We start from the raw sequence: 26,155 nt of genomic DNA, 5'->3' as shown, positions 1-26,155 counted from the left end.
AATACGTCAATAGTTTGGTTCCTACATTACAAAGAATTTGTCAACAAATACTTACAATCACCTTAAAATCCATAATACACACCACATGAGCAAATATAGTTTGTGCTTCAACACACAAACAACTCTAGTGTGGAATTGTTTTCTTTTGTTTGTACTTTGGGGTGACAATGTTTGACATCAATGAAAAAAAACACACAAACACCCGTGTGCTGTCTCTTTCTCTATAACGATAAATCTCGAGAAGAAAAAAAAATCATTGCGGAAAAAATACGCGTCGCGAGAATAAATATTGAATATAAATAATCAAATATAACAAAATGCGAGTGACTGTCTCTCTCTTGATAATGTTGGGGGGGAAATAAATTGCATTAGTGTTACAGAATACAAACTATAACTTAACTGACCTAAAACCCGACACCAACTTCAACCCTTTCGTGGCAAAATTACCGATTCGATAAGACTCTCTCGTGGTGAAATTTCTTGGGGAATTAAATAAGAAATCAAAGAATTGCCACTCGAGTTTTTCATAATATTACGAAAAATTGGTGTGTGAATTGTGATTGGTTCTTCACTGAGGAGAAGTGGAGTTGCCTACCCAGTATTGTTTAACTGCAACGAGTATTTTCTCGGGGACAAGTGGGCCATCCTCGTGGTCCATCATTTTGGAGTCCCATTTCATGCCACCGATTATCTTCCTCACTTTCACAAGTACGTCAACTTCGTCTCTGAATATTACTGCACCTTCTGGTCGAAGGATTCGGTCCATCTCTAACAAAATGTCTTCAAAGTCACACCTGCGTGTGTATGCACGTAAAAATGGATTACTTATTACGACAGAAAAACGAGTATATGTTTTTAAATGGTCCAGTTTGTTTATGAATCTTGAAATACTATTCACCCTAATTACATTAAATTCATGATATACAGAACATTGTGTCGTCTATTTCTTTTTCAAGATCTTATTCCAATCCTCTTTTAGGAAAATCGTGTGCAATTTTTGGAGAGATGCACTCATGTGGTGGAAAAAAGAAAAAGAAATAGACGACAAAATGTTCTTTGGAGTAGACACTGACTGGACTATGGAGCATCATTATAGTTATAAGCTCTTCTATTTCTTAAAATTTTCTTATCGTACGGTTGAGATTTTTTTTTACAAAAGTTCATCTCCAAAAGTCGACTCTGGTCAATGTCTATATAAAAAAAAACTGGTTCAATGCCTGCATCTGGGAAAAATCAAGGGACGTAGATACTTACTTGTCCTTGTACAAGCTAAAAACACCACTAGCATGAATGAGATCGTATGTCCTTGGATATGTAGAGAAGGCTTCACACCTAGCAAGAAAATGACAATTGCACAACAGTGTGAAAACAAAGGAATTTGTTAAACAGAAAGATCAGTTGTTCAACTTAAACCTAAACCTGAAAGCAAACAATGGCAATTCCTTTTAAATGATATATATGGTCACATGAAAGATGCAAGAACTGGAAAAGATCGTATCAGAAGAAACGGAAAAAGTCATTTAACTCTATGTTTCCATCATTAAAACCACATTCTTTTCCATAATTTTCAGAGTAAATTCAGTAACATCAAAGTAATAAGTGGTGAGAACAGCACAATTGCTTACAAGACACGATAAAGAATGACCAGAATAATATGCATACCAGTCATGATATATTCCAATCAATCCTCGTTCATAAACAACACCGAGGGTATTTTTCTCGGCAATAGTGGGGACAACATTCATGACCCAGAATTTCGGAGAATGAAGTGCAGCAGCAAAACCTCCAAGTCCAGCATTCATATCCATAATGTTCCGGTACCTTCCAGAATCAATAATCTGGTTGATCTTTCTATAGGCATTGACATGTTTTTTCCATTGTCTACTGTCTTCCATGAATGCCTCGACGGAAACCCCAGGAACGGAACCACTGGCAATTCTCGGGGGTACAGCATAAAGCCTCTCAGGGAATGGTTTAAGATCTGCGGTGTTATCATTATCATTAGGAGTTATACATTGCTCCATTTGCTTGTACCTATTCAAAAAGAGAAGCATTCAGTCAATGAAACCTCTATATTACTACTATGTATTCTTCACATTTAAGCTATTCGTACCAGACATCATCGGTATCGTCAGATTTACAGAACGTTGCTCCAGAACTTTCTTGTTTGGCACGGCAAGCAGCGGAATCAAGTGTCTTCTGCCATATAGCGATTTCACCTTTCTCGGACTTTTTCTCCCAGCAGAGAAGTTTAGCGGCCTCTTCGATCTTTCTTTGTTCTTCTTGAAGTTCTTCCATTGGTCTTTGCCATGCCTTGTAGTTAATCTTCCAATTGATGGGCGGGCCTGAAAGCACCCAATAGCCACCTGGTCTAAGCACACGATCAACTTCCTTCATATACAATCCATCTGCAAAGAGGAAGTACCACATTTATACGGAAACTCTTCACAATAGAAGGGTTGAATATTATAATTGTATCTTACTTTCTGAGTACGATCAAGCTATAAGTAAATTTAGCTACAGCTCAGTTTGTACATACTAATTGTGCCAAGTATACAAGATAAAGATTCGATTTTTACCATTTATCCCCCATGGAATAAGACAACGGGAACAATGAGCCATGTCAAAAGCTCTGGATGGATACGGAACTTTTATTGATCCAAGAACACCAATGACAGCAGGTACACCCCTTTCTAGAGCAAACTGAACCTGGGCTTCGTGTGAATCTCTTGGCGCGAAAGACATTGCTATAACATTTCTTTTCCATAGATATGCTCCCCAACTTGCCACCTAATACAACAAAATATAAATGCAATATTAATCACATTTATACCCACAAATTATCAAGGACCAATTCAAGACATTCAACATACCCCACAACCAGTGTCCAATGCAGTCCTAACAGTACCATTTGCAATCGGTATAACCGAAGCAAGCTGGTCAATGTACTTATCGGCCCCTTGGGGAAACTGTGTTCCGCCACCGGGAAACCTAAACACATTGCCCTCGTACTGGATCCAGTTCTGAATAGCTTTCTCCACCGTCAAACTCTTGTATGGGGCATTCGCATAGGGTACATAATCGCGACTCTTCGGCCATCGAAACGGGGTTACGTATCCTTCAGGAGCTGGAATAAGGCAATGCAACTTCTCTGCCTGTGGAGGGCAGTGCCTCTCACGGTAGATCATATTTTCCCTCGGGAAAGTCATTGCACGCCCTTGATCTTGGCAAGGCGTGTAATCGGTGTACCGAGTGTGACATGGCTTAAATGCCGTCACTTTCGAATCTGGATCGTCGATTATCCCAGCTTCACCGCCATGATGGGTTTCAAAATTGAGGTTTGGGAGAATGTTGCAGTTTTCTCCACTTTTGGTCATCTCTAATGCTATGCTGTCCCCTTTGCCGAACCCACTTCTCTGCCATGCTCCTAATAGGTAGAAGAAGCAGCAAAGACCAGCTACTATAAAGATAGAAACGGAACTCCTCGTCCTATTGTCCCCTGAATTGAACTTGTTCGCCATCACACTCCTGTAACATATACTAACCAAATTTAGAGCCAACAATAGAAAAAGTAGTCTGACATAAAATTCATTTTTTTTAAATTAATATACAGAGGTGTATGATGTAAGACGGCATAAATATGCATTAAGCTAGAAAAAGCAGTTACATATCACATCCAGAAACACACTTGTTTATGTTTCATTTACGGTGAATGTTACTTATATGCACTGTAAGCAGATTTACGTCTATCCACAGCCATAATACCATGATCCATCTTTAATATAGACTAGTGTAACATAAGCAGATCTAGATGTTAAGACATTAAAGACTAATAGTGCAAGATTGGATCAATCATCAAAACACCATGAGATCGAGCAGGAAATTAAAGGTCTAAGCTTCAATAAAACTGCATCTAAATCAGATTCCCAATTAATTAACTCCCAAATCAAAATAGATTTGCTTTAAACAGACGCGATTAATAAACACTAAAAAAAAAAAGAGCATAGATTTTGCTTCAGAGAGGGGAAACATCAAATAATTCATTCATACTCCAATAAAAAAAAAAACTGATGCCACCACTCAAACAGTGTACTAGAATAGCTAACAGAGAGCATTCAGCTAGCAAAAGATCAAGCACATCAAACAAAGGCGCTAAAATGCAAAACAAAACAAAACAAAAAAAAAAGCAGAATACGTACAGAAAGCATTAAATCTCTTACCCAATTGCATCAGTTGATGCGAAATCCTGATTCGAGATCTACAAATCTCGTGTCTGTTTTCTCTACCCTCCGAAAATGGTAAACGACAGATCCGATTAACAGCGACTACAAGACCTAATTTTAATATTGAGCAAAATATCTCTCTCTCTCAGTGATGAAAATGATGTATTGATTTCCAAATGTATATATTTTTTTTATTAATATATATATAGATATAGATCGAGCATGCACGTCTCTCTCTCTCTCTCTCTCTCTCTCTCTCTCTTCTTTCTCTCTCTACCCCGAGATGTCGCAAGACAAAGAAAATCTCGGTTCTCTATTACGCTGTTAATTTAATGCGCTAATCATGAAAGGAAACTTTCAGGTTGGCCCCAGTATTAGTGTTAATTACCCCATTTGCCTGCCTGCTTGACTATTTATGTTGACGAATTTACCCTCGTCAAACTATATATTAGATCTTTTTCAAGAATTTGCATGAAATGACTATTTAATACAAGTTTGCACCTTATAGATATAGTGTCTTAGCAATTTGTACCCTTGAAATATGATAAATTATTCACAGTGCATCAATACTATTTTTTTCTAAAAGGGTATCGAAGTTTTTATAGTACGATGATAAAATATGTAAACGTTTGAAATAATTAATAAATAAAAACATTAATTTGACATTATGCACGCTGAAAATAAATATTGTCAAAAATATAAGAAACATCAATAAAACTTATATGATATACGGTGTACTTCTTTCACTAGTTCTACTAATTCGTTTATTGTATTTTCCCTAAATATTGTGCAGATAGTCCTAATTAATGGGAGTGAAAAATAGTTAAAAGGGTGTTTGGATCTATTATTAAGTGTATTTTCTTCAAAACTCATGCATAATTATTAGTTTCTTTATAAAGTGACGATTTATTATTGATATGGGCTCGTTTGACAAATAACAAATAAGCATAAGCCCATTAGGATAAGCCCAATATGATAGGCCCATAATGAAAAACCCATGATGACTTAGTTCGGTACTATGACCGAAGTCGTCGTATGATGCGAACCTCGGAACCTCGTGGGAGTACCTTCACTCGCCAGCCCAATACCAAAACGAGGTAAGGCGAGCCCAGGACAATACAGGCCCAAGATACATGACTTGGGGGAAAAGAGAAACCCTAAAAAAGGAAAGCCTTGAAGGCCAAGCTTTCCTCATCTATAAATAAGAGAATCAACACACACACACACGGGATTTTTACATTAATCACTGTTACATTGCATACATGTTTTTCCTCTATTCCGATCACTGACTTGATCGTCGGAGCTTTCCCGCCGGGAACCCCTCCCGGCGTTGTAGGTTTATTCACCGGAGTACGGACGGAGCTGGCTTGAGGAAGACGAAGACCTACGGACAAAATCAAGTGGCGCCGTCTGTGGGAAAGCCTTTATAAGTTTGGAGCACAATTTCCAGGAAAAACACCAGATCTGCCCCTGGAAATCCAGATCTGAGTTAAGAACGTAGAGAAGAAATGGAAGAAGAAGGCACGATTACCCGAAACCTACAAAGGGAGCTGGATGCAGCAGCTCGTGACACGACTGGTGTTGATCCATCGTCCATTCAGAAAGATAAGTCGGGGTGTAGCTTCCTTACACCTGAAAAGGAGGGTCGGATCCCTTTCACCCCAAGCAGCCCCTCTTTCGAGTTCCAGGATGGCGAAGCTGCTTCAAGAAGGCCAGCCGCAACCCCCGCTCAGGCTCCCAATGAGCGTACATATACCCGGGACGAGGTAGAAACCATGATTACCGCGGCCATCCGAAACTACACCCAAAATTTACCTCACGATAACCGACTCAGGAGAGATCCCAGACGTTCTCCGAACGAAGGACGAGCTGAGGACGAGGGCGATAGTTATTCGGAGAACCGAAGGGGTAATAGTCAAGGCGTTAGAACAGAAGTCGACAGTTTAAGACGCGATATAGATGAGTTGAAGGCCTTGCGAAGTGGGCCAGCGCGAGATCTCGTAAGATCTAGCCCTTTCGCTAGTTATCTCGATGGCGACCCTATACCGGCTAACTACCGACCGATCTTGTTTGAGTACAACGGCGCGTCAGATCCAGCTGAACACTTGAGTCGGTTTAACAACACTGCCTCACTTCACCAGCTCACAGAAGGGGTGAAGTGCCGTGCCTTTGTCACCACTCTAGCAGGTCCGGCCCAAGCATGGTTCGGTCTGTTACCTGCCGGAACCATCCGATCTTTTGAACAACTTGCCAAAGCTTTCATGAACCAGTTCGCTAGCTCGAAGAAGTGTAAGAAGACCTCTCTGTCACTATTCAGCGTTCGTCAGAAGGAGAAAGAAAGCCTCAGGAGTTACATCAAACGGTTTACCTCGGCCACCCTAGAAGTCCCGACTACCAGTGACGAGGTGCTCATGGCGGCCCTTTCACAAGGGTTAAGAGATGATGAATTTTTCCGAGCTCTAGCGCTGGAGCCATCACCTGATTTCGATAATTTGTTAGAAAGGGCATCTAGGTTCATTAACTTAGAAGAAGCCCGCCAGCAGAAAGTAGAAGAATCTCACCAAGTCACAAGCGTGCGGGTCAGCGAAGCGAAGAGAGGCAAGGAGCCCATGTTACCTCGTAGGGATGTCAATGTTCCCAGTCGGAGCATCGCCCCGGATGCTAAAGGATCTCGATTTCAATCATACCAGCCCCTTACAGCTCCTCTATCTCAGGTACTGTACTCAATCGAGAAGAGAGCCGATCTTCGGTGGCCTCGAACCGCCCGCGGAGCTCCCCGACGAGACCCTACACTGGGAACCTTTTGTCGTTTCCATAATGAGTATGGACATACGACAGACGATTGTGCACATTTAAAGGATGAAGTGGAACGTCTCATCAGAGACAATAAGATCGGAGAATTTGTGAAGATAGACCCACCTCGTGGGCAAAAGCGTGAGGCCCAGTTCGGAAACCCGCCACGAGCACCGCCCCCACCGCCAGCACCGAAAAGAGGGTACATTCAGATGATTTCGGGAGGTCCTACGGGAGGAGATACTCACCGGGCTAGGAGACGCCATCTCGGTAGCCTCAAAAATAATCATGAAGTTTGCCAAATCTCCACACCGAAGTATCGTCAATACCCCACTATCTCGTTTGGTCCTGAAGATGAAGCGGACCTAGATGATTTCCATTGTGACCCTCTCCTCATCACGATTAACGTTGGAGGGTATGACGTCGCTCGCGCCTTCGTTGATCCAGGAAGTTCGGTGGATGTCATATCCTACGAGTGTTTCCTGCAAATGGAGCTTGACCTCCCGATCTTCCCCGTCACCACGGCGATATTCGGATTCACAGGGGGATCCCTGACGCCGGTTGGACAAGTTAAAATCCCTGTCACTATAGGAACGCCACCTCGAACACGCACTCAAACTGTCAATTTCGTCATTGTCGAAGGATCACCAACCGCGTATAATATCGTGATAGGGCGACCGATGTTACATACCTTTCGGGCGGTCCCTTCGACCATTCATCAAAAGCTTAAGTTTCCAATTGATGGAATGGTGGGAGAGGTCAGGGGCGATCAAGCCCAGTCGAGATCATGTTATGTTGAGATGGTTAAGGTAGCAGAGAAGGGACGACGTGACACTCTCACCAAAGAAGATTTGGGGGATGAGAAACGCCCCCGAATTGACCCCGAAGATAAGGTTAATCATGTACAACCTATGGACGAATTGATGATGATTGACCTCGTCCCCGGTATGATGAAACAAACCCGGATAAGCAAGGATTTAGAACCATCTCTCCGAGACGAGCTGATAGCGTTACTACGATCCAATGAAGACATCTTCGCATGGCAACCAAGTGACCTAACCGGTATCTCACCTCGTATTGTGGTGCACCGGCTCAATTTGCGACCTGAGTGTAGACCCGTCAAACAAAAACGACGGCACTTCGGTACCGAAAAGGACGAAATCATACACAAGGAGGTCCAGCGACTTCTGGACATCGGACATATTAGGGAAATCCAATTCCCCACATGGCTATCCAATGCAGTTTTAGTGCAAAAAGCCAACGGCCAGTGGCGAATGTGCATCGACTTCAGGGACTTAAACAAGGCTTGCCCAAAGGACGATTATCCCTTACCTCGCATAGATCAACTTGTCGATGCCACTGCCGGCTGCGAACTACTTAGTATGATGGATGCCTCGCAGGGATACCACCAAATTCCACTAGACAAAAAGGACCAGCCAGCAGTAAGTTTTGTCACCGCCACGGGGACTTACTGTTACGTGGTGATGCCTTTCGGCCTAAAAAATGCAGGAGCCACGTATCAGCGATTAATGGATAGGATGTTTCGGGCCCAACTCGGACGCAACATTGAAGTTTATGTTGACGATATGTTAGTTAAAAGCAAGAAGCGCTCTACGCATCTCGCAGACCTAGCCGAAACCTTTGCAACTCTTCGTTTATATGGAATGAAGCTAAACCCTGCTAAGTGTGCGTTCGCAGTACAAGCGGGAAAGTTCCTGGGGTACGTTGTTAATCGGGAAGGCATTAAGGTAAACCAAGATAAAGTTGAGGCCGTACTTCAGATGACACCTCCTCGTTCCATTAAGGAAGTCCAGTCCTTGGCAGGAAAAGTTGTAGCCCTAGCCCGGTTTATATCGCGAATGGCTGATAAGAGCCTGCCTTTCTTCAAAGTACTAAGGAAAACAGCTCAGTTCGAATGGACCACCGAATGCCAGCTCGCATTCGAAGCATTAAAACGATCCCTTACTTGCCTGCCGATTCTTAGCACCCCTGAAAAGGGCGAAACCCTGTTCGTATACTTGTCAGTAGGCGATGAGTCCATCAGTTCGGTTTTGTTTAAGGAAGTTAATAATCAGCAAAGACCGATCTACTATACTAGTAAGATCCTCACTACGTCGGAAAGCCGATATTCTGAAGTCGAGAAAATAGCGTACGCATTGGTTCTCACTACGCGACGACTCCGGCCTTATTTCCTGTCGCATACCATGGTAATTCGCACAAGCTTACCCCTTCGACAGACCCTAGGTCAACCTACCGCGTCAGGACGAATTGTTAAATGGGCCATCGAGTTAGGACAGTATGAGATTCAGTATCAACCCCGTACCTCGGTCAAAGGACAGGCGCTGGCAGATTTCATCCGAGAAACCACCAGGATACCCATCGAAAAGGAGTGGAAAATTTATGTGGATGGTTCATCTACGACCACAGGAGCAGGGGCAGGGATAATAGTTATTGATCCCACTGGAACGGAAGTCGAGTTTGCCGTTAGGTTACCTCGAGTTTCCAATAATGAAGCAGAGTATGAAGCCTTTATCCGAGGTATGGAGATCGCTCAAGAGCTCGGAGCGCGAGTGGTGCGAATATACTCCGACTCTCAATTGGTAATACACCAACTCGAAGGTGACTATGAAATAAAAAACGATAGAATGAAGAGTTATGTAAATAAAGCCCGAGCTGTGCAAGAAGCTTTTGAAGTCTGTACCATGCATCAAATTCCGAGAAATGACAACCAGCGAGCTGACTTCCTCGCTAAAGTCGGGTCGTCAGTCGTCGATTGTATTGAAAGAAAGATCACTATCCTTATCGCCCCTACCCCAACACCGGGCATAATGGTAATAGACGAAGAGCCTGACTGGAGAACACCTTTGTTCAAGTATTTCAGAGGAGAGCGAACTGGCACAAAAAGGGAACAAAATCGATTGGCGTATAAAGCGAGGCACTTTTACGTGCGGCACGAGGTGTTATATAAAAGGAATTTTGCTACAATCGATGCGAGATGTTTGGGAAAGCAGGAGGCTGAACACGTCCTTGACGAAGCACATCGAGGTGGTTGTGGTGAGCACGGAGGAGCTCGGGCCCTCATACAGAAGTTATATCGGGCAGGGTATTATTGGCCCGGTATGAAAGAAGACACACACCGATACGTTCAGCACTGCGCACAATGCCAAAAATATGCCCCCCTTATCCATAAACCGGGGGAAGAGATGATTATCATGAGTGCCCCATGTCCCTTTGCTCAATGGGGGATTGACCTCGTGGGACCATTCCCTCAAACCACTGGCCGGAAAAAGTTCATCATCGTTGCGGTAGACTACTTCACTAAATGGGTCGAAGCTGAGGCCTTATCAAAAATATCAGAGGACGAGGTCATGCACTTCGTCTGGAAGAATATCTGTTGTCGGTTTGGTCTGCCTAGAAGCATCGTATCGGACAATGGCACTCAGTTCAACGGCAAGAAAATTCGTGCCTGGTGCGAGGAAATGAAGATAACACAGAAATTCGTGGCGGTAGCACACCCCCAGGCTAATGGTCAAGTAGAGTCCACAAACCGGACCATTGTCAACGGTTTGAAGAAGAGACTGGACGAGTTAGGGGGAAGTTGGGTAGACGAACTGCCCTCAGTCCTTTGGTCTTACCGGACAACAGTCAAAGCAGCTACTGGCGAGACGCCATTTCGGTTAACTTACGGAACCGATGCTGTTATCCCGGTCGAGGTGGCAATGGACACACTTCGCATCGCCACATTTGATGAAAGGACAAACGATGATGCCCTGAGGACACAGCTGGATGAAGTTTTTGACCTACGAGAAGCGGCGTATCTACACATGGAACGAAGTAAGAACCTGATCAAGGCTCGATACGATCAAGGGGTACGGTCTCGTTCATTCCAGATCGGTGATCTCGTCCTACGACGAGCTGACGCACTAAAGCACACAGGAAAGTTAGAGGCCAATTGGGAAGGACCATACATGGTCACAAAATGTTTGGCTGGTGGAGGATATGAGCTGGCAGACGTAGAAGGGAAACCATTGCCACGAGCATGGAATGTCATCCATTTGAAACGTTTCTTCGCGTAAAAAAAAAAAAAAAAAAAAAAAAAAAAAAAAAAAAAAAAGGGGGGAGAGAGAGAGAAAGGAGATCGAGGCAATTAAGTCAGCGAAATCGAGACACACCTTGTACAGGCAAAACAGTCATTAATAAACATCCATTTTCCGATCTGGGCTAGGCCCCGTGGTTTTTTCTCTCCTTATTTGGAGGGTTTCCACGTTAAAAAATCCTTGTGTTATTTATTTAAAGTTTTATTGTGGCGTTAACTCGCGTGTTTCATTGTGGCGTTAACTCGCGTGTTTCATTGTGGCGTTAACTCGCGTGTTTCATTGTGGCGTTAACTCGCGTGTTTCATTGTGGCGTTAACTCGCGTGTTTCATTGTGGCGTTAACTCGCGTATTTCATTGTGGCGTTAACTCGCGTGTTTCACTGTGGCGTTAACTCGCGTGTGGCGTTAACTCGCGTGTTTCATTGTGGCGTTAACTCGCGTATTTCATTGTGGCGTTAACTCGCGTGTTTTATTGTGGCGTTAACTCGCGTATTTCACTGTGGCGTTAACTCGCGTGTTTCACTGTGGCGTTAACTCGCGTGTTTTATTGTGGCGTTAACTCGCGTGTTTCACTGTAGCGTTAACTCGCGTGTTTTATTGTGGCGTTAACTCGCGTATTTCACTGTGGCGTTAACTCGCGTGTTTCACTGTGGCGTTAACTCGCGTGTTTTATTGTGGCGTTAACTCGCGTGTTTTATTGTGGCGTTAACTCGCGTATTTCATTGTGGCGTTAAATCGCGTGTTTAAAGTTTTATTGTGGCGTTAACTCGCGTATTTCATTGTGGCGTTAAATCGCGTATTTCATTGTGGCGTTAACTCGCGTGTTCTACTGTGGCGTTAACTCGCGTGTTTCATTGTGGCGTTAAATCGCGTGTTTAAAGTTTTATTGTGGCGTTAACTCGCGTGTTTCATTGTGGCGTTAACTCGCGCGTTTCATTGTGGCGTTAATTCGCGTATTCGTACGCAAAATATTAAGATTGGGTACTAAGTTAAAATATAGGAGTGGTACAAGATTGAGCTGATGGATAAGCTTAAGGAATAAACACTACCGAAGATCAATGGGGATATTGACAGACTAAGTCTGAAGCCCAAAACGACACAGACATAAAAGCGAATAAAGACATTTCAAGCATATGGAAAAACGGAGAAATTGTTAAGGATATATGGCAAAAGGAAATAAAGAGAGTAATGTTTAAGAAATACATATTCAAAGTACAAAACATAAAAAATGGTTAAGTTTTTTTTTGGGTCTTCACTTCGGAACTGCTGCATCTGCTTCACTTTGATTCTCCGCATCCGGAGGGGTCGGTGAAACGAGGCTTGGCTGTGCCTCTTCGGAACTAACCACCATTCCAAGGGCCCCAATGTCCCCGACAAAGTCCGTAATGGCTCCTTGACGGGTAAACTCTTCAACAAGGCCCTGGTAAACCGGCCTCCACCATTCCAAGTTGGGGTCCTCATTAACGTCCCCCTCAAAACCCGGGATCACGTCATCGGGAAGGTCTTCGGCTAGTTCACTTTCCACCAACGGGAATTCGATGCCGGCACCACATAACCTCTTTCGAACGGCTGCAACCGCCGAGGAGAAGAAGAAACGAGCCAACCCTGAAGCTTCTCGGGTGAAAGTAGTCGAACGCCACAACCGGTGAAAGAAGCGACGAACGAACTCCTCAATAAAACGGAGACCCTCGGGCGACCCCGGGAATAGCCTTTGCCCTTCTTTCACCCCCTCGGCGAAATTAGTAGAGGCCTGCACTCCGGCTGCGTACAGCTCGTTGGAAAGCCCTTTGGCTTTTTCTTCTAGGCTACTGACATGAGAACCCAAAGAGTCCTTCTCCGCCTGTAAGATCTTCTCTCTCTCCTGCAGCCTCTTCACCTCGGCAAACAGCCCTTCCTTCGACGATTCAGACATCGCCAAACTCTCCTTCAGGCCCCGAACTTCTTTTCGAAGTTGAGTCACCTCCTTCTTTTGGTTATCGTATGCCTCACGCGAGACATCATCCCATCCCAAAGGACCCGAGAAAGCGATGGCGAATTGCTGCATGTACAAGGAGTTCAAACAAGGTTAGCCTTGAATAAAAAAATATGAAATTAAGGAATTGGTCTGCATGACCGAGATAAGACAAACCTGTGTAATGTTGTGAAGAAGTAGCTCAAGTCGGTCGCCTTTACTCATCTGCCCGAAATGGGCAACATCGGTGGGAAAGGCCAGGGACCGACATGCAGCAATGGCATTCTCTGCGTTTTGGCAGAGATGAAGTCCGAAACCAGCCGGTAAAGATGACCCAGCCGCCCCAAGAGCCAACTCAGACCTCCGTTTCTTCGGAGCAGGTTCTCTCTCTACCACCTCTTCGGTTGAGGAAGGAGGCGGTGACGAGGCGAGAACTATTGCGGAGGATCGTTTAGGAGGTTCAGAATCCTCAGTTCGCGAGGGAGGTCCACCGCGGGCGCGAGGAGGAGCGGCGTTTTTCTTCGATGGCCTGGGCCTTAGAGCCCTTTCTTCCGAAGATCTCTTCTCGGATTCAGCGATTAGAGGGCGCTGAAACTCGGACGCTTCGAACCCAGGTTCCGGCTCGGAAGGACGGGTAGCCGGCTTATCACCTCGGAACATCCTCTTCATCCTTAGATCTACGCACCAAAACAAACGGGCAAGGGGAGATACGCGGGTGAGATATAAGACATATAAGTACATAGCTAGCGAAGCAACAAAAAACAGACCGACCGAAGTAAGACAGTGAGTCGAAGTAATAATTAGTGTTATAACCAAACCCACCTAAATCTTCCCGAGTTAAAGAATACGTGCCGTTGTCGTGAAAACGGAAGTGGCGAAGCATCGGCGGAAAGCTGGTGAGGCTATCCGGGACGCCGTGGCTCGGTTGAAAGTGGGATATCATTTTTAATACACATTCGTCAACCGCCAAAGGTTTACCCCTTCTCTTTTCAGGCAGGGTGGCGAGCCAAGGACACAAATAAGGCGTGTCAACAGGATTTCTGGCGAAGAAATAGTGACCTTGCCACCCATCGGTTTTATTAGGTGGCATCAGAATCTTAAAACCCGGACGAGCCGAGATAGAGACATGGAAAGGACTCGAATTCTTTAATACCATTACACTCCGGAAGCGAGCTGGCGTGGGAATCACCCCCGACCAGGCGCATAGCATGCGAAATCCGGTCATGATTATTATGGCATGGGGGTGGAATTGGTTAAGGGACACGTTACATAATTGGGCAATCTCAGAAAACCAGGGCGAGATGGGAAAAGATAGACCGAAGTAGAATTGCTCTGAAAACCAAGTACTAAAACCTAAAGGAGGGTTTAGAGGGCGATCATCTCGCGAAGGAAGAATCAATTCGACATCGGTAGGGAGGCCTATGTCGCGAACTAAGTTAGTGAGATCTGTCTCGCTTAAAGTACTAGGTCCCCATTGGTCATCCAAATCTCGTCCTTCAGATAGGGAAGGAGAACCACTCCTCGCAGAAGACGAAATCTCTTTTCTGCCCCTCTTCTTGGGCCGTTCTAAGAGTTTGCCCGAGGGAGAGAAGTAGGGTCCCTCCTCCGACGAGGAAGAAATAGAAAAAGCGGGGTTTTCACCCCCCTCCCCGGAGGGCACTTTTTGGCCGAAAGGATCGGGAGAACGGGCAGACATTATCAATTCGAAGAGTTAAGGCGGGGGTAATAAGAGATGGGGGAAAGAAGTAGTACCTTTGTCGGGGTAGAAAATGGGCACGAAGGATAAGATCTCTGTCTCGGAAAAGCAGGTTCGCCGGAGAAGAAGCAATAAGAGAAGAGAAAGCACGAGGGTGGAAAAAGAAAAAATCTTAAAAAATGGCAAGGGCCAGGTATTTATAGAAGAAGGGAAAGGAAAAAATTCGATCGTGACCGTCTATTCGGATGGCCAAGATTCAAAGTAAGTCACCCCGAACCCGATGCAAGAGGCGCCGATCGAAATTCCTCAATAATGACCTAGGGAAAAGGGAAGGTCAATCATAACCGTTTCTTCGGGCGGCCAAGATTCAATGTAGAATGCCTCGAATCCGACGCTGAAAGCACTGATTGAAATTTTTCCATGATGACCTAGGGAACTCGAATCGATCACACGGGATGTCAGAGTAATTAAATGGAGGAAAAGTGGAAAGGTTGCGTGCACCAACCAGACGTGAACCGAAGTCCGAGCTCGCACCTCGTACTCCGTACTTATAACACGAGGTGAGAAGGAGCAAACTCGTATTATAAATAAGGAGTAGGGGGGAGTAGTTGATATGGGCTCGTTTGACAAATAACAAATAAGCATAAGCCCATTAGGATAAGCCCAATATGATAGGCCCATAATGAAAAACCCATGATGACTTAGTTCGGTACTATGACCGAAGTCGTCGTATGATGCGAACCTCGGAACCTCGTGGGAGTACCTTCACTCGCCAGCCCAATACCAAAACGAGGTAAGGCGAGCCCAGGACAATACAAGCCCAAGATACATGACTTGGGGGAAAAGAGAAACCCTAAAAAAGGAAAGCCTTGAAGGCCAAGCTTTCCTCATCTATAAATAAGAGAATCAACACACACACACACGGGATTTTTACATTAATCACTGTTACATTGCATACATGTTTTTCCTCTATTCCGATCACTGACTTGATCGTCGGAGCTTTCCCGCCGGGAACCCCTCCCGGCGTTGTAGGTTTATTCACCGGAGTACGGACGGAGCTGGCTTGAGGAAGACGAAGACCTACGGACAAAATCAATTATGAAACATAATGACTGATTTATTGCGTTTAGAAGGTATACAATAATATTAAATTTTCTCGATACCATAACACTTAGGGGTGGGCATTCGGGTCGGGTTATTCGGGTATAACCCGACCCGGTCGGGTATTACCCGACCGGATCGGGTAATTTTTGACGTAACTGGGTTTTTCCCGGGTTCGGGTACCCGGTGCTCCCAAACCGGGTCGGGTCCGGGTATTAGAAATTCTACCCAGGTACCCGATCGGGTACCCGGTTAAAAAAAAAAAAAAAAAAAAAATTATATATATATATATATGTGTATATGTCTGTAGAACAGACTATGTATTATATATATGTATATGTTTGTATGTATATATATGTATATGTCTGTATGTATATGTTTGTATGTATGTATATATATGTATATGTCTGTATATATATATATATATGTATATATGTATATGTCTGTATATATATATATATATATATATATATATATATATGTATATGTCTGTAATACAGACTATGTATATGTTTGTATATATATATATATATATATATATATATATATATATATATATATATATATATGTGTGTGTGTGTGTATGTCTTTATATATATGTATATTTTATGTAACTTATATTTTTTTTTTTTTGTGATTAATTGTTTTTGTGTAATAAATTTAGTAATTCTTTTGTTTTTATGAATCTGTGTATATAACAATATGTTTTACTTCCCGTATTTGTAATCCAAGTAAAACAACATCTAATATATTTTTGATATTTTATGAAGTTTGATGTCACATTTCGAATTGGAAGTAATAAATAATTATTAGGAAAAAAAATAAATAAAAAATAAACAAATAATAAAAAAAAAAGAAAAAAAAAAAAAAAAAGAGGAAAATAGCAAAACCCGAACCCGACCCGAACCCGACCCGAAATAACCGGGTACCCGGCAACCGGGTACCCGGTTATCTCGGGTCGGGTTCGGGTAATTTTTTTTTTTGCAAAAAACCCGAATAACCCGACCCGAATAACCCGACCCGACCCGAATGCCCACCCCTAATTAACACTACATTTTAGGATGCAAGAGTTAATATAAACTTTTAGGAGAGGCAGATTGAGAGAAAGCATAAAAATATGGGGCAGAAATGAGAATATCAATTTAATGAATAAATACTGAACTCGTGTATTTTCGTAATTTCCAGGGGTGGGGATGCCCAAAAAGTTTTCTCACCAAACCATGTCCGCGTCCCGCTATTGAACACGGATCTACAGTGGGTCCCACACTAACGGGGATCTTTTCATTAGACCCTGGCCCACTTTGCTCCAATTAGGGGTATGGATGCAAAATTATTCTATTAGTTATTTAATATGATAGATCTATATCAATTGAGCTTTATAATGAATTAACATTTTAGAATTATAATATTAATAAAATAAAATATTTAAAACAAAAGGCTAGACGAGCCTTATTAATAAAAATATGCCGACACTTATTACGTGGGCCTTAATAAAGAAGGCAACAGTCCACTTTGTACTGGACCCTATTTTTCAATCACATTTGTAAACTAAAGTCCAAATTAAATGGATCAACGAAATAAATAAGTTACTTAATCGATCATTTATTAAAAGTTCTTTTAAAGGTTAATTTGTTAATATAATTATAACTAATCAAGTTTGGACTCATAGTTTTATTCGATAACCTATGAAACTGAACTCGAGCTTGAGCTCGATTAGAAGGAAAAAAAAAACAAATGAAATGTGTTAATAAATCAAGCTACTCGAGATTGCTTCGTGTTCGACTTATTTGAAGCTCATTCGAACTCGATTTAATTGTTTATGAAAAGAAAACACAGTTTTAAGCTCGATTAAAAATCAAACAAGCTTGATCAAACATGTGGTGAGCTCGACTCGATCTATAGAACGTTGGCAAAAGACTTTTGGCTACATGTTCTTATTCTTTAAGAAAATGAATAGATATTACCTTTTTATTATTATTATTATTATTACTTTATTCATAAGTAATTGGTAATTTACTAATTTATCAATCAGTTTCCTTGAGAACTTGAAATAATCTATATTTATTTTTTACTTTTATTTTATTGTTTTTATTATATATATGGAGGTTTTTGATATTTTGTTATCAAATCACAAGTCCCAGCACTTTCCACCTTATCTTCAACGATTTCTGCAAGCATATAAAAACCCATATACACGTTTTCCGGAGCACGATAATCTGTAAAAATGGCAGTAAATTTGAACCCATCGTTAACCCGTTCCCCAGCCTCCACTTTTTCTCTCTCTACCCGACTCTGTTCTCCCGTCAATTGCCATTTCGGCAAATCGCAGGGCCGCCTCTTCTCGCCATTAATACCTTCTCTGAAGCTCCCCGCTACGAACACGAGAATTTCACCGGACCGCCATTTTTCGCCGCTAATTCCTGCTAATTCGAAGATTCGTGTTGCAAGCACGAGAAGGCCGTCCACTATTTACTGTTTCAAAAACAGCGCCCCCGAAGAATCTCTTCAGAAAGTAAGCAGTTCGAACTTTTGCTTTTTTTTTCTTCTCTAGAACTGTGTCTATAGTTGATTACAGTTTTCTCTTCATATAATTGCGGACGGAATGAATATCATGTTCGATGCTCGAATTTGATTTCGTGCACTTTTGGTCGGTGGGATGGGAACTCAGTTAAACAATTGGCATTCATACTGTAGGAAGATGATTTGACTTTTTTGTGTATTTTTAATGGAATATATATTAACAAGAATTTTGTTATTATCGGTATGGATTGCGCAGTAAACGAAGTCTAATATGGTTACGAATCGATTAATGTGATACTGGTTGGTTTTTGATTAATTTGGTGCATACAAAACCTAGACACGTCTGAATTTGGAACCGGCGAAAATTGCTGGATACGGAGATGCTGGATTGTAAGTTAATTTTCTGGTGAAATTGATTACAGAAGACTAGAAACTGAGAGATTAAAGAAATTCAGTGGTTCCTTATCACAGTTTCTATGGCTTATCATCGTAAATATTGCCTCCATCTATATACTGAAAATTTGGTGAGCCATTTTCTCTGTACGGGGATTACACTATTTTTGAGTAATTCGAGACTTCAGTGATTGATTTCGATAATGACGTTAGGTAGTCAAGTGCCAATAACACCTTCCCATTTTTCATTTTATGGTACCTGATGCAATGATATTATCTGTGCCGTTTTGTAGGACATTCTCTTTCTGTAAAATAATTATCTGCTTGAATTCCATGGTCCCTGATAAACCTTCTTCAGTACTCTGTCGGCTCCAAGAATCCTTTCAAAGCCTTTTGTGTTCTAAGACACAAACTATTGGCGATACTATATTAAGTAGACGAGGGATGTACAATAATTAGATTAAAAAGAGTAATGAATGAAGGATTGTTTCATTTATATTCTTGGTGACAGTGGAATAATATCATTGATGACAATGTCACTAGAAGAATTTGAACTAGGCAGAAAAGTTATCGAGCAAGAAGATAACCCTTTGTTTAAAAAGAATCAACCAATATATTATGTTATTAGGGAAGAAATAGAATGCTAAATTTAATGGACGAGAGAGAGAGAGAGGGTTTGTAATGTGTAAAAGATCTGATTCCGCGGGTCGTACCCCCCCGGCTGTTAAACACTTTCCAGTTGTAAGTGCCTCTTTGGTTTCAAGAAATTTTACAGTGCATTATCTTTTTTACAGGATAAGGGATTCAGCTTGCAAGTATTGAAACGATGGGATGTGCCGTGGAATTGGCAAACAATCTCTCTGACCTCACTTGCATGTGGATTCAGGTGCATTTACTAGTTGGCCTAGTTTGTTTTATTTTAACAATAGTAAACTCCTCTCTGATTTATGATGCCGATATTAATTAGATCTGTAGCTTTGAACTTTCCTCGCAATATATAGAGAATTAGGTTTTTTGAGCTGTTGAATTCTGTCTACTTGAAGCATAGTTATTAAGATTTTAATGGTTTGGTTGTCTGAGGAAAACCTAATTAGTTTTTCAGACAGTTTCGTTTTGACAGGACTGATTGAGGCGGCAGCAATACAGTATTCAGGGATTAACATTCAGGAGTTAAGTTTGGATGGGACTGCAGAAATTTTATTTCTGACCCAAGGGTACGAAACATTTCATAGCTTTATTTTATTTCCGTAGTTTGTTCATTACATCATGTTTCTATCTTTGATTTCTTTATGTTATTAATTCTGTCCTTATTATTTACTCATAACAAGATGACTATTTTTTGTAGCATTGCAACTGCTGTGGTTCTCACAGTTCTGTTAAGTCTGACAAAATCGTTCTCTCCTCTCCCCGATGACATATATCAATATGGTAACTAGCAGCATTTATTTTCACACTGAAATGCTTTATTGCGCTTTTTTTTTTTCCTCTTGAGAGTTTCGAGATTATGAATTTTTTTATTGTTGACTTTATTATGGGAATGAACAATTACTTACGTGTATTATGACATGGTCAATTCGTGCTTTAGACTGGCGTGAACCTTTCGATCTTAAGAAAGGTTGGTTGTTATGGGCTGGAATTGGTCTTGGTGGAGCTCTAGCTGCAGTTGCTGTGACAGGGGCAGCAATGTCTTTTTTCAGCTTTAATCCAGAGAGAAAGGTTCGAATATAATTTTTATCTTAGATGCTTTGTGTGCTTATTGTTCTACGTATAAATATTAAATACTGCATTGCATCCTAAAAGGGGATATGGTAATTGTGAGAGACCATCAATCATTTAGTGTTCGACTTTATTTTGCTATTCTCTTAGGATACGATAGCGATAATGACTTTATTTAGTTTTACAAATTATGCTTCATTTGCAAGAAGCTTTGATATTATTCTTCGATCTGATTCAGACGGATTCTCTCATGATGTTGCTTCCATTGATTGGATCTTCAACTATCAGGTATTTCAAAGTCCTCGTCTGAAAACCCTTTCATGCGCTTGTGACTTGTTTTCCCCCCTTTAGCTACGATAAAATATCGAAGATCGTATAAGGAACTAATTGTTTTTTTCTATGTTGAATATAGCACTGCCTGCTTGGTGGGTGTCACAGGCGTACTTGCTCCCGTTCTTGAGGAGACTGTCTTTAGAGGGTTTTTTATGGTTTCTCTTACAAAATGGTATGCTTTATGTCCTATAAAAATGCTATGCAATCGCATGTTTTAAATCAGCTAACCTTTATTAGATTTAGACATAAGATTCAGATGCATGTAGCATCCGTGATAACGTTCAGAACAAATGTGAGATCATTCTGCTTTAATGATTTTAACCGGAAATTTCAATCTACAACTTTGTGAATAACCAGTAACTGAAAGAGGAAGGCTACGATGGTCTTTTAATCAAGCGATGCCTAAAAGGCTGCAAGTGATAATATCTTGATAATCTGTTCTTCCCAAGTAATTCGAATGAGTTCATTTTTATTAGTGGCTCTTGGAATTGTTGATCCAAAACAAAAGGGCTCTTTTGGAGAAGATATTTAGGAATATGCTGTTGTGAGTCGAATATTTGATAACAGTTTATTTGCTGATTGGTCCTTTACTGAATTTCCTCGCAGGTTGCCCACACCACTTTCTGTGCTTCTTAGTGCTGCCGTATTTGCATTAGCGCATCTCACTCCTGGAGGATTTCCGCAGCTCTTTGTTCTTGGTATTTTTCTTCACCAAGAGATTCATAATAAATGATTGTATATTTAGTTTCAAATGTCTCTCGTCTCCACTTTTTGATTGGATATGCATTGCATAGGAATCAATTCATGCTTTTGTGCTTCTCTACTATATATTTCGACTCTGTATAACTCATAAACAATGTTGTGATTATATAGGAATTGTTTTGGGGTTCTCTTATTCGCAAACACGAAACCTTCTAACACCCATCACAATTCACGCCTTTTGGAATACCGGGGTTATCATACTTCTCACCTTCCTTCAGGTAATTCACATCTTTCAGTGATACTCAGCTCAATATTTTTACTTATTATGATTTCTCGTCGCATTATGTTAAGGAATATCCATGCTCCCAGCCCACTTTCCGTTTCTCGATTCGTTAATTTGTCTCGTTGGACTGAATTTCGCTAAAAATGTTCCTCTTGGTGGATGTTATGCAGCTCAATGGATATGATATCAAGGAAATGTTACAAAGTCAATAATTCAGATGGGTCCAAGTTAATTTCGTCGGCTTCTTGGTGGATGTTATGCAGCTCAATCCGCGAATACACAGAGCTGCAAAAGCTTGTATCGACTGTGTTAAAATGGTTTTGGTTTATTGCACTCCAATAGTTCGAGAATAGTACATGTTATATAGTCGTGCCAAATACTTGTTGACGTACGTATATACAAATGTTCTTCACGTGTTAGTAACATCTTTGTTGTGCAGTATCAATATTTCAATTATGTCTCTGATTTCTTGCGACTCCGTTATATATTGCTTGCTAATTTTTTTTTATACCGTTAAAGAATGGTCTTGAATATGGTCTACACTAAAAATAAATAAAAAATGTCAGAATATATATAGTCAAAATTTCCACATTGCACACTCTGGAAAGCAAAAAATCTACGTAAAAAACAACCACACAAAAATTTCAATTTCTTATGCGCGGGAAAAAGATATGACGTATTTCAATTATTTTATTATTATTATTATTATTATTATTATTATTATTATTATTATAGAAATAATATTTATGTTATTTATTTTTCTTTATTTATATACCTAGTTTCCAACGTTCTATTCTGTTACGATGGCAGTAACCATAAATAATATTAATTAATTAATTTATTTATTATTCCTTATATATATACCTTCTTTCCAACGTGTTGTTTGCAGCACTCAGTTCTACTCTGTTACAATGGCGGCAACTTTCAGCCCAGCATTTTCCCTTCTCTCTCTCTCACCGCGTCTGTGTTCTCCCATGAAAACCGATTTTGTGAAATCTCAGGTCCGCCTTTTCTCGCCATTTATACCTGCTACGAAGATTCGTGCTACAACTACAAGCACGAGAATATCTCACGGCCGCCATTTTTCTCCACTAATTCCTGCTTTGAAACTTCCTGTTACGAGCACGAGAAGGAATTATACTACATTCTGTTTCACGAACAGTACCCCCGACGAATCAGTTGAGAAAGTAAGTGTTCGACCTTTTACTTTTTTTCTTTTTTTTTTGGAATTTTTTTTTTGTTGATAGATCTTGTATAAATTTATATTCTAGCCGTTTCTAATTCATGTTACTGTGGACGGTAGAATTTTATTGTTATTTGTTTTCTTGAGCTTCTGATCTGTGGATTTGGGGCTGATTAGAATAATCTGCTTTAATACTGTAGAAAGAGGATTTGAATTTTTGTGGTTCTATTTTAAGGCACTGATATTTAATGAAAGTATATATTAACAATAATTTTGTTATCATCTGTATGAATCGCCGTGTAAAATGAAGTCTAATATGGTTCGAGAATAGATATATGTGATACTAGTTGATTATTTATCGATTCGTTGCTTATAAAAAGCAACACATCTGAATTCTGAACTGCGAAATAAGTCTAGATATGGTGAAACTGGATTATCATCCTAATTAATTGCAAATGCCCTTTTCTTATTTTATTTGCTTTTTCCCCCTTTGCTAACCGTTGATTTTCATCAGTTCTCGATATTATTCCAATTTAAAGTGGATCATCCGTTTTTTACAGGACAATGGATCAACCTGGCAAGTATTGAAACGGTGGGATGTTCCATGGAATGGGCAAACAATCTCTCTAACCTCACTTGCATGTGTTTTGAGGTGAATTTACCATACTAGTTCGCCTCATTTATTATATTTTTTAACAATAGCAAAACACTCTCTGAGTAACGATGCCAGTATTAATTAGGGAGCTCTGTCTTCTTTAAGCATACTAATCAAGATTTTAATTGTCTGGTTGTCTGAGAAAGAAACTAATTAGTTTTCTTCGGACAGTTGTGCTTTGACAGTACTGATTGAAGCAGCAGCCGTAATTTATTCAGGGATTACCACTGATAAGTTAAGTTTGGATCAGTTGGCAGGATTTTGTTTTCTGTCCCAAGGGTACGAAACATTTTCTTAGCCTTTGTTCGTTACTTCATTTTTCTAGCCTTTTTTATCTATTCATTATGATTTTAATTTTACTCGTTTACTCTATTTGTAGCATACCAACTGTTGTGATTCTCGCAGTTCAGTTAAGTCTGACTAAGTCATTATCTCCTATCCCCGAAGACATATATAAATATGGTAAATAACATAATTTATTTTCACATTATACTTGCATTCGGCGTTAACTTGGAAGTGTACTATATCTATGACATGGTCGATTCGTGCTTCAGATTTGCGAGAGCCTTTCGATCTTAAGAAAGGTTGGTTGTTATGGGCTGGAATTGGCTATGTCGGAGCTCGAGCTGCCATTTATTTGACAAATTCTGTAATGTCTTTTATCAACTATAGACCAAAGAGAGAGGTTAGAACATAACTTGTAGCTTATTCAATGTTGTGTGCTTGTATTCTTCGACTTTTAAAGGTTTGATGCACCTTTTTGCTCTGTCAGCCTTTGGATAAGGCCTACATCTTATGGACATTTCATTAGCTTCCAGTCAAATATTTGAATCGGCTGTTTGAGCATTTTTTTTTTCTTCTAAACATCGTATAATACTTGAGTTTTTACTGTGTCCTATCGTAATCATTTAATTTGCTACTCTCTTACGATATGGTAGTGATCTTGACTTTCTAAACATCGTAAAGATTTTGATATGATTCTTCCATTTGATTCAGATTGATTATATCATGATCTTGCTTCCCATGATTGGACATTCAACTTTCAGGTGCTTGTGACTTTGTTTTCCTCCTTTATCTACAAATAAAACGTCGAAGATAGCACTAATTGTTTTTTTTTTCCTTTCTATGTTGAATATAGCACTGCCTGTTTGTTGGGTATGGTAGGTGTACTTGCTCCCATTCTCGAGGAGACCGTCTTTAGAGGGTTTCTTATGGTGTCCCTTACAAAATGGTATGCTCTCTGTTCTATAAATGACGTGCAATTGCATGTTCTGAATTAGGCCTTTGTTCGGTTTAGACATAAGATTCAGAATCTGAGATCATTCTGCATTTTGTAGAACAAATGGCTCTTGAGGAAGATATCAGGAATATATATGCTGTTGTGTGTTGACTACTTGATCATAGTTTATTTGCTGATTGACCACTGAACATTCTCGCAGGTTTCCGATACCAGTTTCTGTGCTTCTAAGTGCTGCCGTATTTGCACTAGCACATTTCGATGTTGGAGGATTACCGCAACTCTTTGCTCATGGTAAAAAGAGTTTAAATTATTTGGTCTCAAATGCATAGGAATCAATCCATCTTTTTTTTTCCCTACTTGTCTAATATATATATGTTAAAATCTGTATAATAATATTATGATCATTTAGGAATTGTTCTGGGGTTCTGTTATGCTCAAACGCGCAACCTTGTAACACCAATCACAATTCAGGCCTTATGGAATACCAGAATTTGCTTGCTTCTCAGCTACCTGCTGGTAATTCACATCTTTCAGTGACACTCAACTCAACTCAATACTCAATTATTACAATTTCTAATCATATTCGATGGTTTTTTGATCTGTAAATTCTTTGTTTTATGTAGCATAAAGGATATGATGTCAGGGGCATGTTACAAAGTTAGTGATTCAGATGGGTTGAAGTGTATATCTGAACCAGGTAGTATAAAATTCATCGGCTTCTTTGCCACGCTAATTCATCTTAGAATACCGTATACAATTTATGAATATATGCAGAGCAGGAAAGAAAGCCTTGCAAAAGCTTGTATCGACCGTGTTAAAATGGTTTTGGTTATTACACTCCAAATTCCAATGGTTCAAGCATTAGTGCATACTGTTAGTCTTAGAATGGTGTTGGGCATGGGATAATACTGGATTACTATTTCAAAATCGTAAATTTTTTCGTTACAGCGATTTCGTTGTAATTGATTTCCTCGTAGTTTTGCAAGTGATCTGTTTCTGCATTATCAATCTATATTGACCACCAGTCGACCAACTACTCGTAATTTTATCAATCAATTATGAGATGAATAAAATGGGTAGAAACTATTATTGAATCTCTTGAAAACCAAGAATACTAGTCGAACTTTATTCTGATGTAACCAAGAATTTCTAACACGAGCAAGGAAGGAAGGTTCTTAAATAAGTTTTTGTTTTATTCTTTTTATAAAAATAATCCACAGATAATTGTTGACATGGTCAAAGGAACATGTAGAGAACATGAAAAATTGTC

General features: G+C 40.6%; 4 protein-coding genes across 5 annotated transcripts; 2 read left to right on the top strand and 2 right to left on the bottom strand.

The window, feature by feature from the left end:
• Window positions 1-274: 274 nt before the first annotated feature.
• Window positions 275-4,568, bottom strand: LOC105967585 (S-adenosyl-L-methionine-dependent methyltransferases superfamily protein). 2 transcript variants are annotated; one of them, XM_012992191.2, is made up of 7 exons: window positions 4,221-4,568; window positions 2,874-3,528; window positions 2,580-2,790; window positions 2,114-2,408; window positions 1,663-2,034; window positions 1,255-1,332; window positions 275-794 (listed from the first exon to the last, which is right to left on the bottom strand). In XM_012992191.2, exons 2-7 carry the CDS (start codon window positions 3,519-3,521, stop codon window positions 569-571), a joined length of 1,830 nt encoding a protein of 609 aa, XP_012847645.2. In that variant the 5' UTR covers window positions 3,522-3,528; window positions 4,221-4,568; the 3' UTR covers window positions 275-568. The 2 variants fall into 2 exon arrangements, with proteins under 2 accessions (XP_012847645.2, XP_088683304.1); XM_088827178.1 differs by lacking the exon at window positions 4,221-4,568 and adding an exon at window positions 4,051-4,194.
• A 7,796-nt stretch (window positions 4,569-12,364) lies between these two features.
• Window positions 12,365-14,005, bottom strand: LOC148766630 (uncharacterized). Its single transcript, XM_088827356.1, has 2 exons — window positions 13,241-14,005; window positions 12,365-13,150 (listed from the first exon to the last, which is right to left on the bottom strand). Exons 1-2 carry the CDS (start codon window positions 13,802-13,804, stop codon window positions 12,365-12,367), a joined length of 1,350 nt encoding a protein of 449 aa, XP_088683482.1. The 5' UTR covers window positions 13,805-14,005.
• A 3,962-nt stretch (window positions 14,006-17,967) lies between these two features.
• LOC105967624 (hypothetical protein) lies at window positions 17,968-22,264 on the top strand. The gene is made up of 10 exons (XM_012992232.2): window positions 17,968-18,372; window positions 19,568-19,659; window positions 19,880-19,987; window positions 20,119-20,201; window positions 20,359-20,489; window positions 20,728-20,777; window positions 20,902-20,994; window positions 21,429-21,520; window positions 21,696-21,802; window positions 21,978-22,264. The coding sequence occupies exons 1-10, from the start codon at window positions 18,085-18,087 to the stop codon at window positions 22,017-22,019; spliced, it is 1,086 nt and encodes a 361-aa protein (XP_012847686.2). The 5' UTR covers window positions 17,968-18,084; the 3' UTR covers window positions 22,020-22,264.
• A 438-nt stretch (window positions 22,265-22,702) lies between these two features.
• LOC105967719 (uncharacterized) lies at window positions 22,703-25,819 on the top strand. The gene is made up of 10 exons (XM_012992338.2): window positions 22,703-22,994; window positions 23,551-23,642; window positions 23,817-23,924; window positions 24,025-24,107; window positions 24,200-24,330; window positions 24,642-24,691; window positions 24,784-24,876; window positions 25,085-25,176; window positions 25,295-25,401; window positions 25,509-25,819. Exons 1-10 carry the CDS (start codon window positions 22,719-22,721, stop codon window positions 25,545-25,547), a joined length of 1,071 nt encoding a protein of 356 aa, XP_012847792.2. The 5' UTR covers window positions 22,703-22,718; the 3' UTR covers window positions 25,548-25,819.
• The last annotated feature ends 336 nt before the right edge of the window (window positions 25,820-26,155 follow it).

Source organism: Erythranthe guttata, chromosome 12 (genome assembly GCF_056151865.1).
Source record: "Erythranthe guttata isolate IM_541 chromosome 12, IM_541, whole genome shotgun sequence".
NCBI lineage: Eukaryota > Viridiplantae > Streptophyta > Magnoliopsida > Lamiales > Phrymaceae > Erythranthe > Erythranthe guttata.
The sequence above is the reverse complement of the archived record's forward strand: the minus strand, read 5'-3'. Positions and strand labels throughout refer to the sequence as shown.

Coding starts and splice junctions, on each gene's coding strand:
- LOC105967585 (XM_088827178.1), bottom strand. CDS start 4,115: ATGCTCTCTGTTAGCTATTCTAGTACACTGTTTGAGTGGTGGCATCAG. Junction 3,529..4,050: donor CAGTTTTTTTTTTTATTGGA/GTATGAATGAAT, acceptor TATATGTTACAG/GAGTGTGATGGCGAACAAGT. Junction 2,791..2,873: donor CATTGGACACTGGTTGTGGG/GTATGTTGAATG, acceptor TTGTTGTATTAG/GTGGCAAGTTGGGGAGCATA.
- LOC148766630 (XM_088827356.1), bottom strand. CDS start 13,804: ATGTACTTATATGTCTTATATCTCACCCGCGTATCTCCCCTTGCCCGT. Junction 13,151..13,240: donor TTCTTCACAACATTACACAG/GTTTGTCTTATC, acceptor TTGTACATGCAG/CAATTCGCCATCGCTTTCTC.
- LOC105967624 (XM_012992232.2), top strand. CDS start 18,085: ATGGCAGTAAATTTGAACCCATCGTTAACCCGTTCCCCAGCCTCCACT. Junction 19,660..19,879: donor TCACTTGCATGTGGATTCAG/GTGCATTTACTA, acceptor TTTTTCAGACAG/TTTCGTTTTGACAGGACTGA. Junction 21,521..21,695: donor TCCGCAGCTCTTTGTTCTTG/GTATTTTTCTTC, acceptor GTGATTATATAG/GAATTGTTTTGGGGTTCTCT.
- LOC105967719 (XM_012992338.2), top strand. CDS start 22,719: ATGGCGGCAACTTTCAGCCCAGCATTTTCCCTTCTCTCTCTCTCACCG. Junction 23,643..23,816: donor TCACTTGCATGTGTTTTGAG/GTGAATTTACCA, acceptor TTCTTCGGACAG/TTGTGCTTTGACAGTACTGA. Junction 24,331..24,641: donor ACTATAGACCAAAGAGAGAG/GTTAGAACATAA, acceptor CATTTGATTCAG/ATTGATTATATCATGATCTT.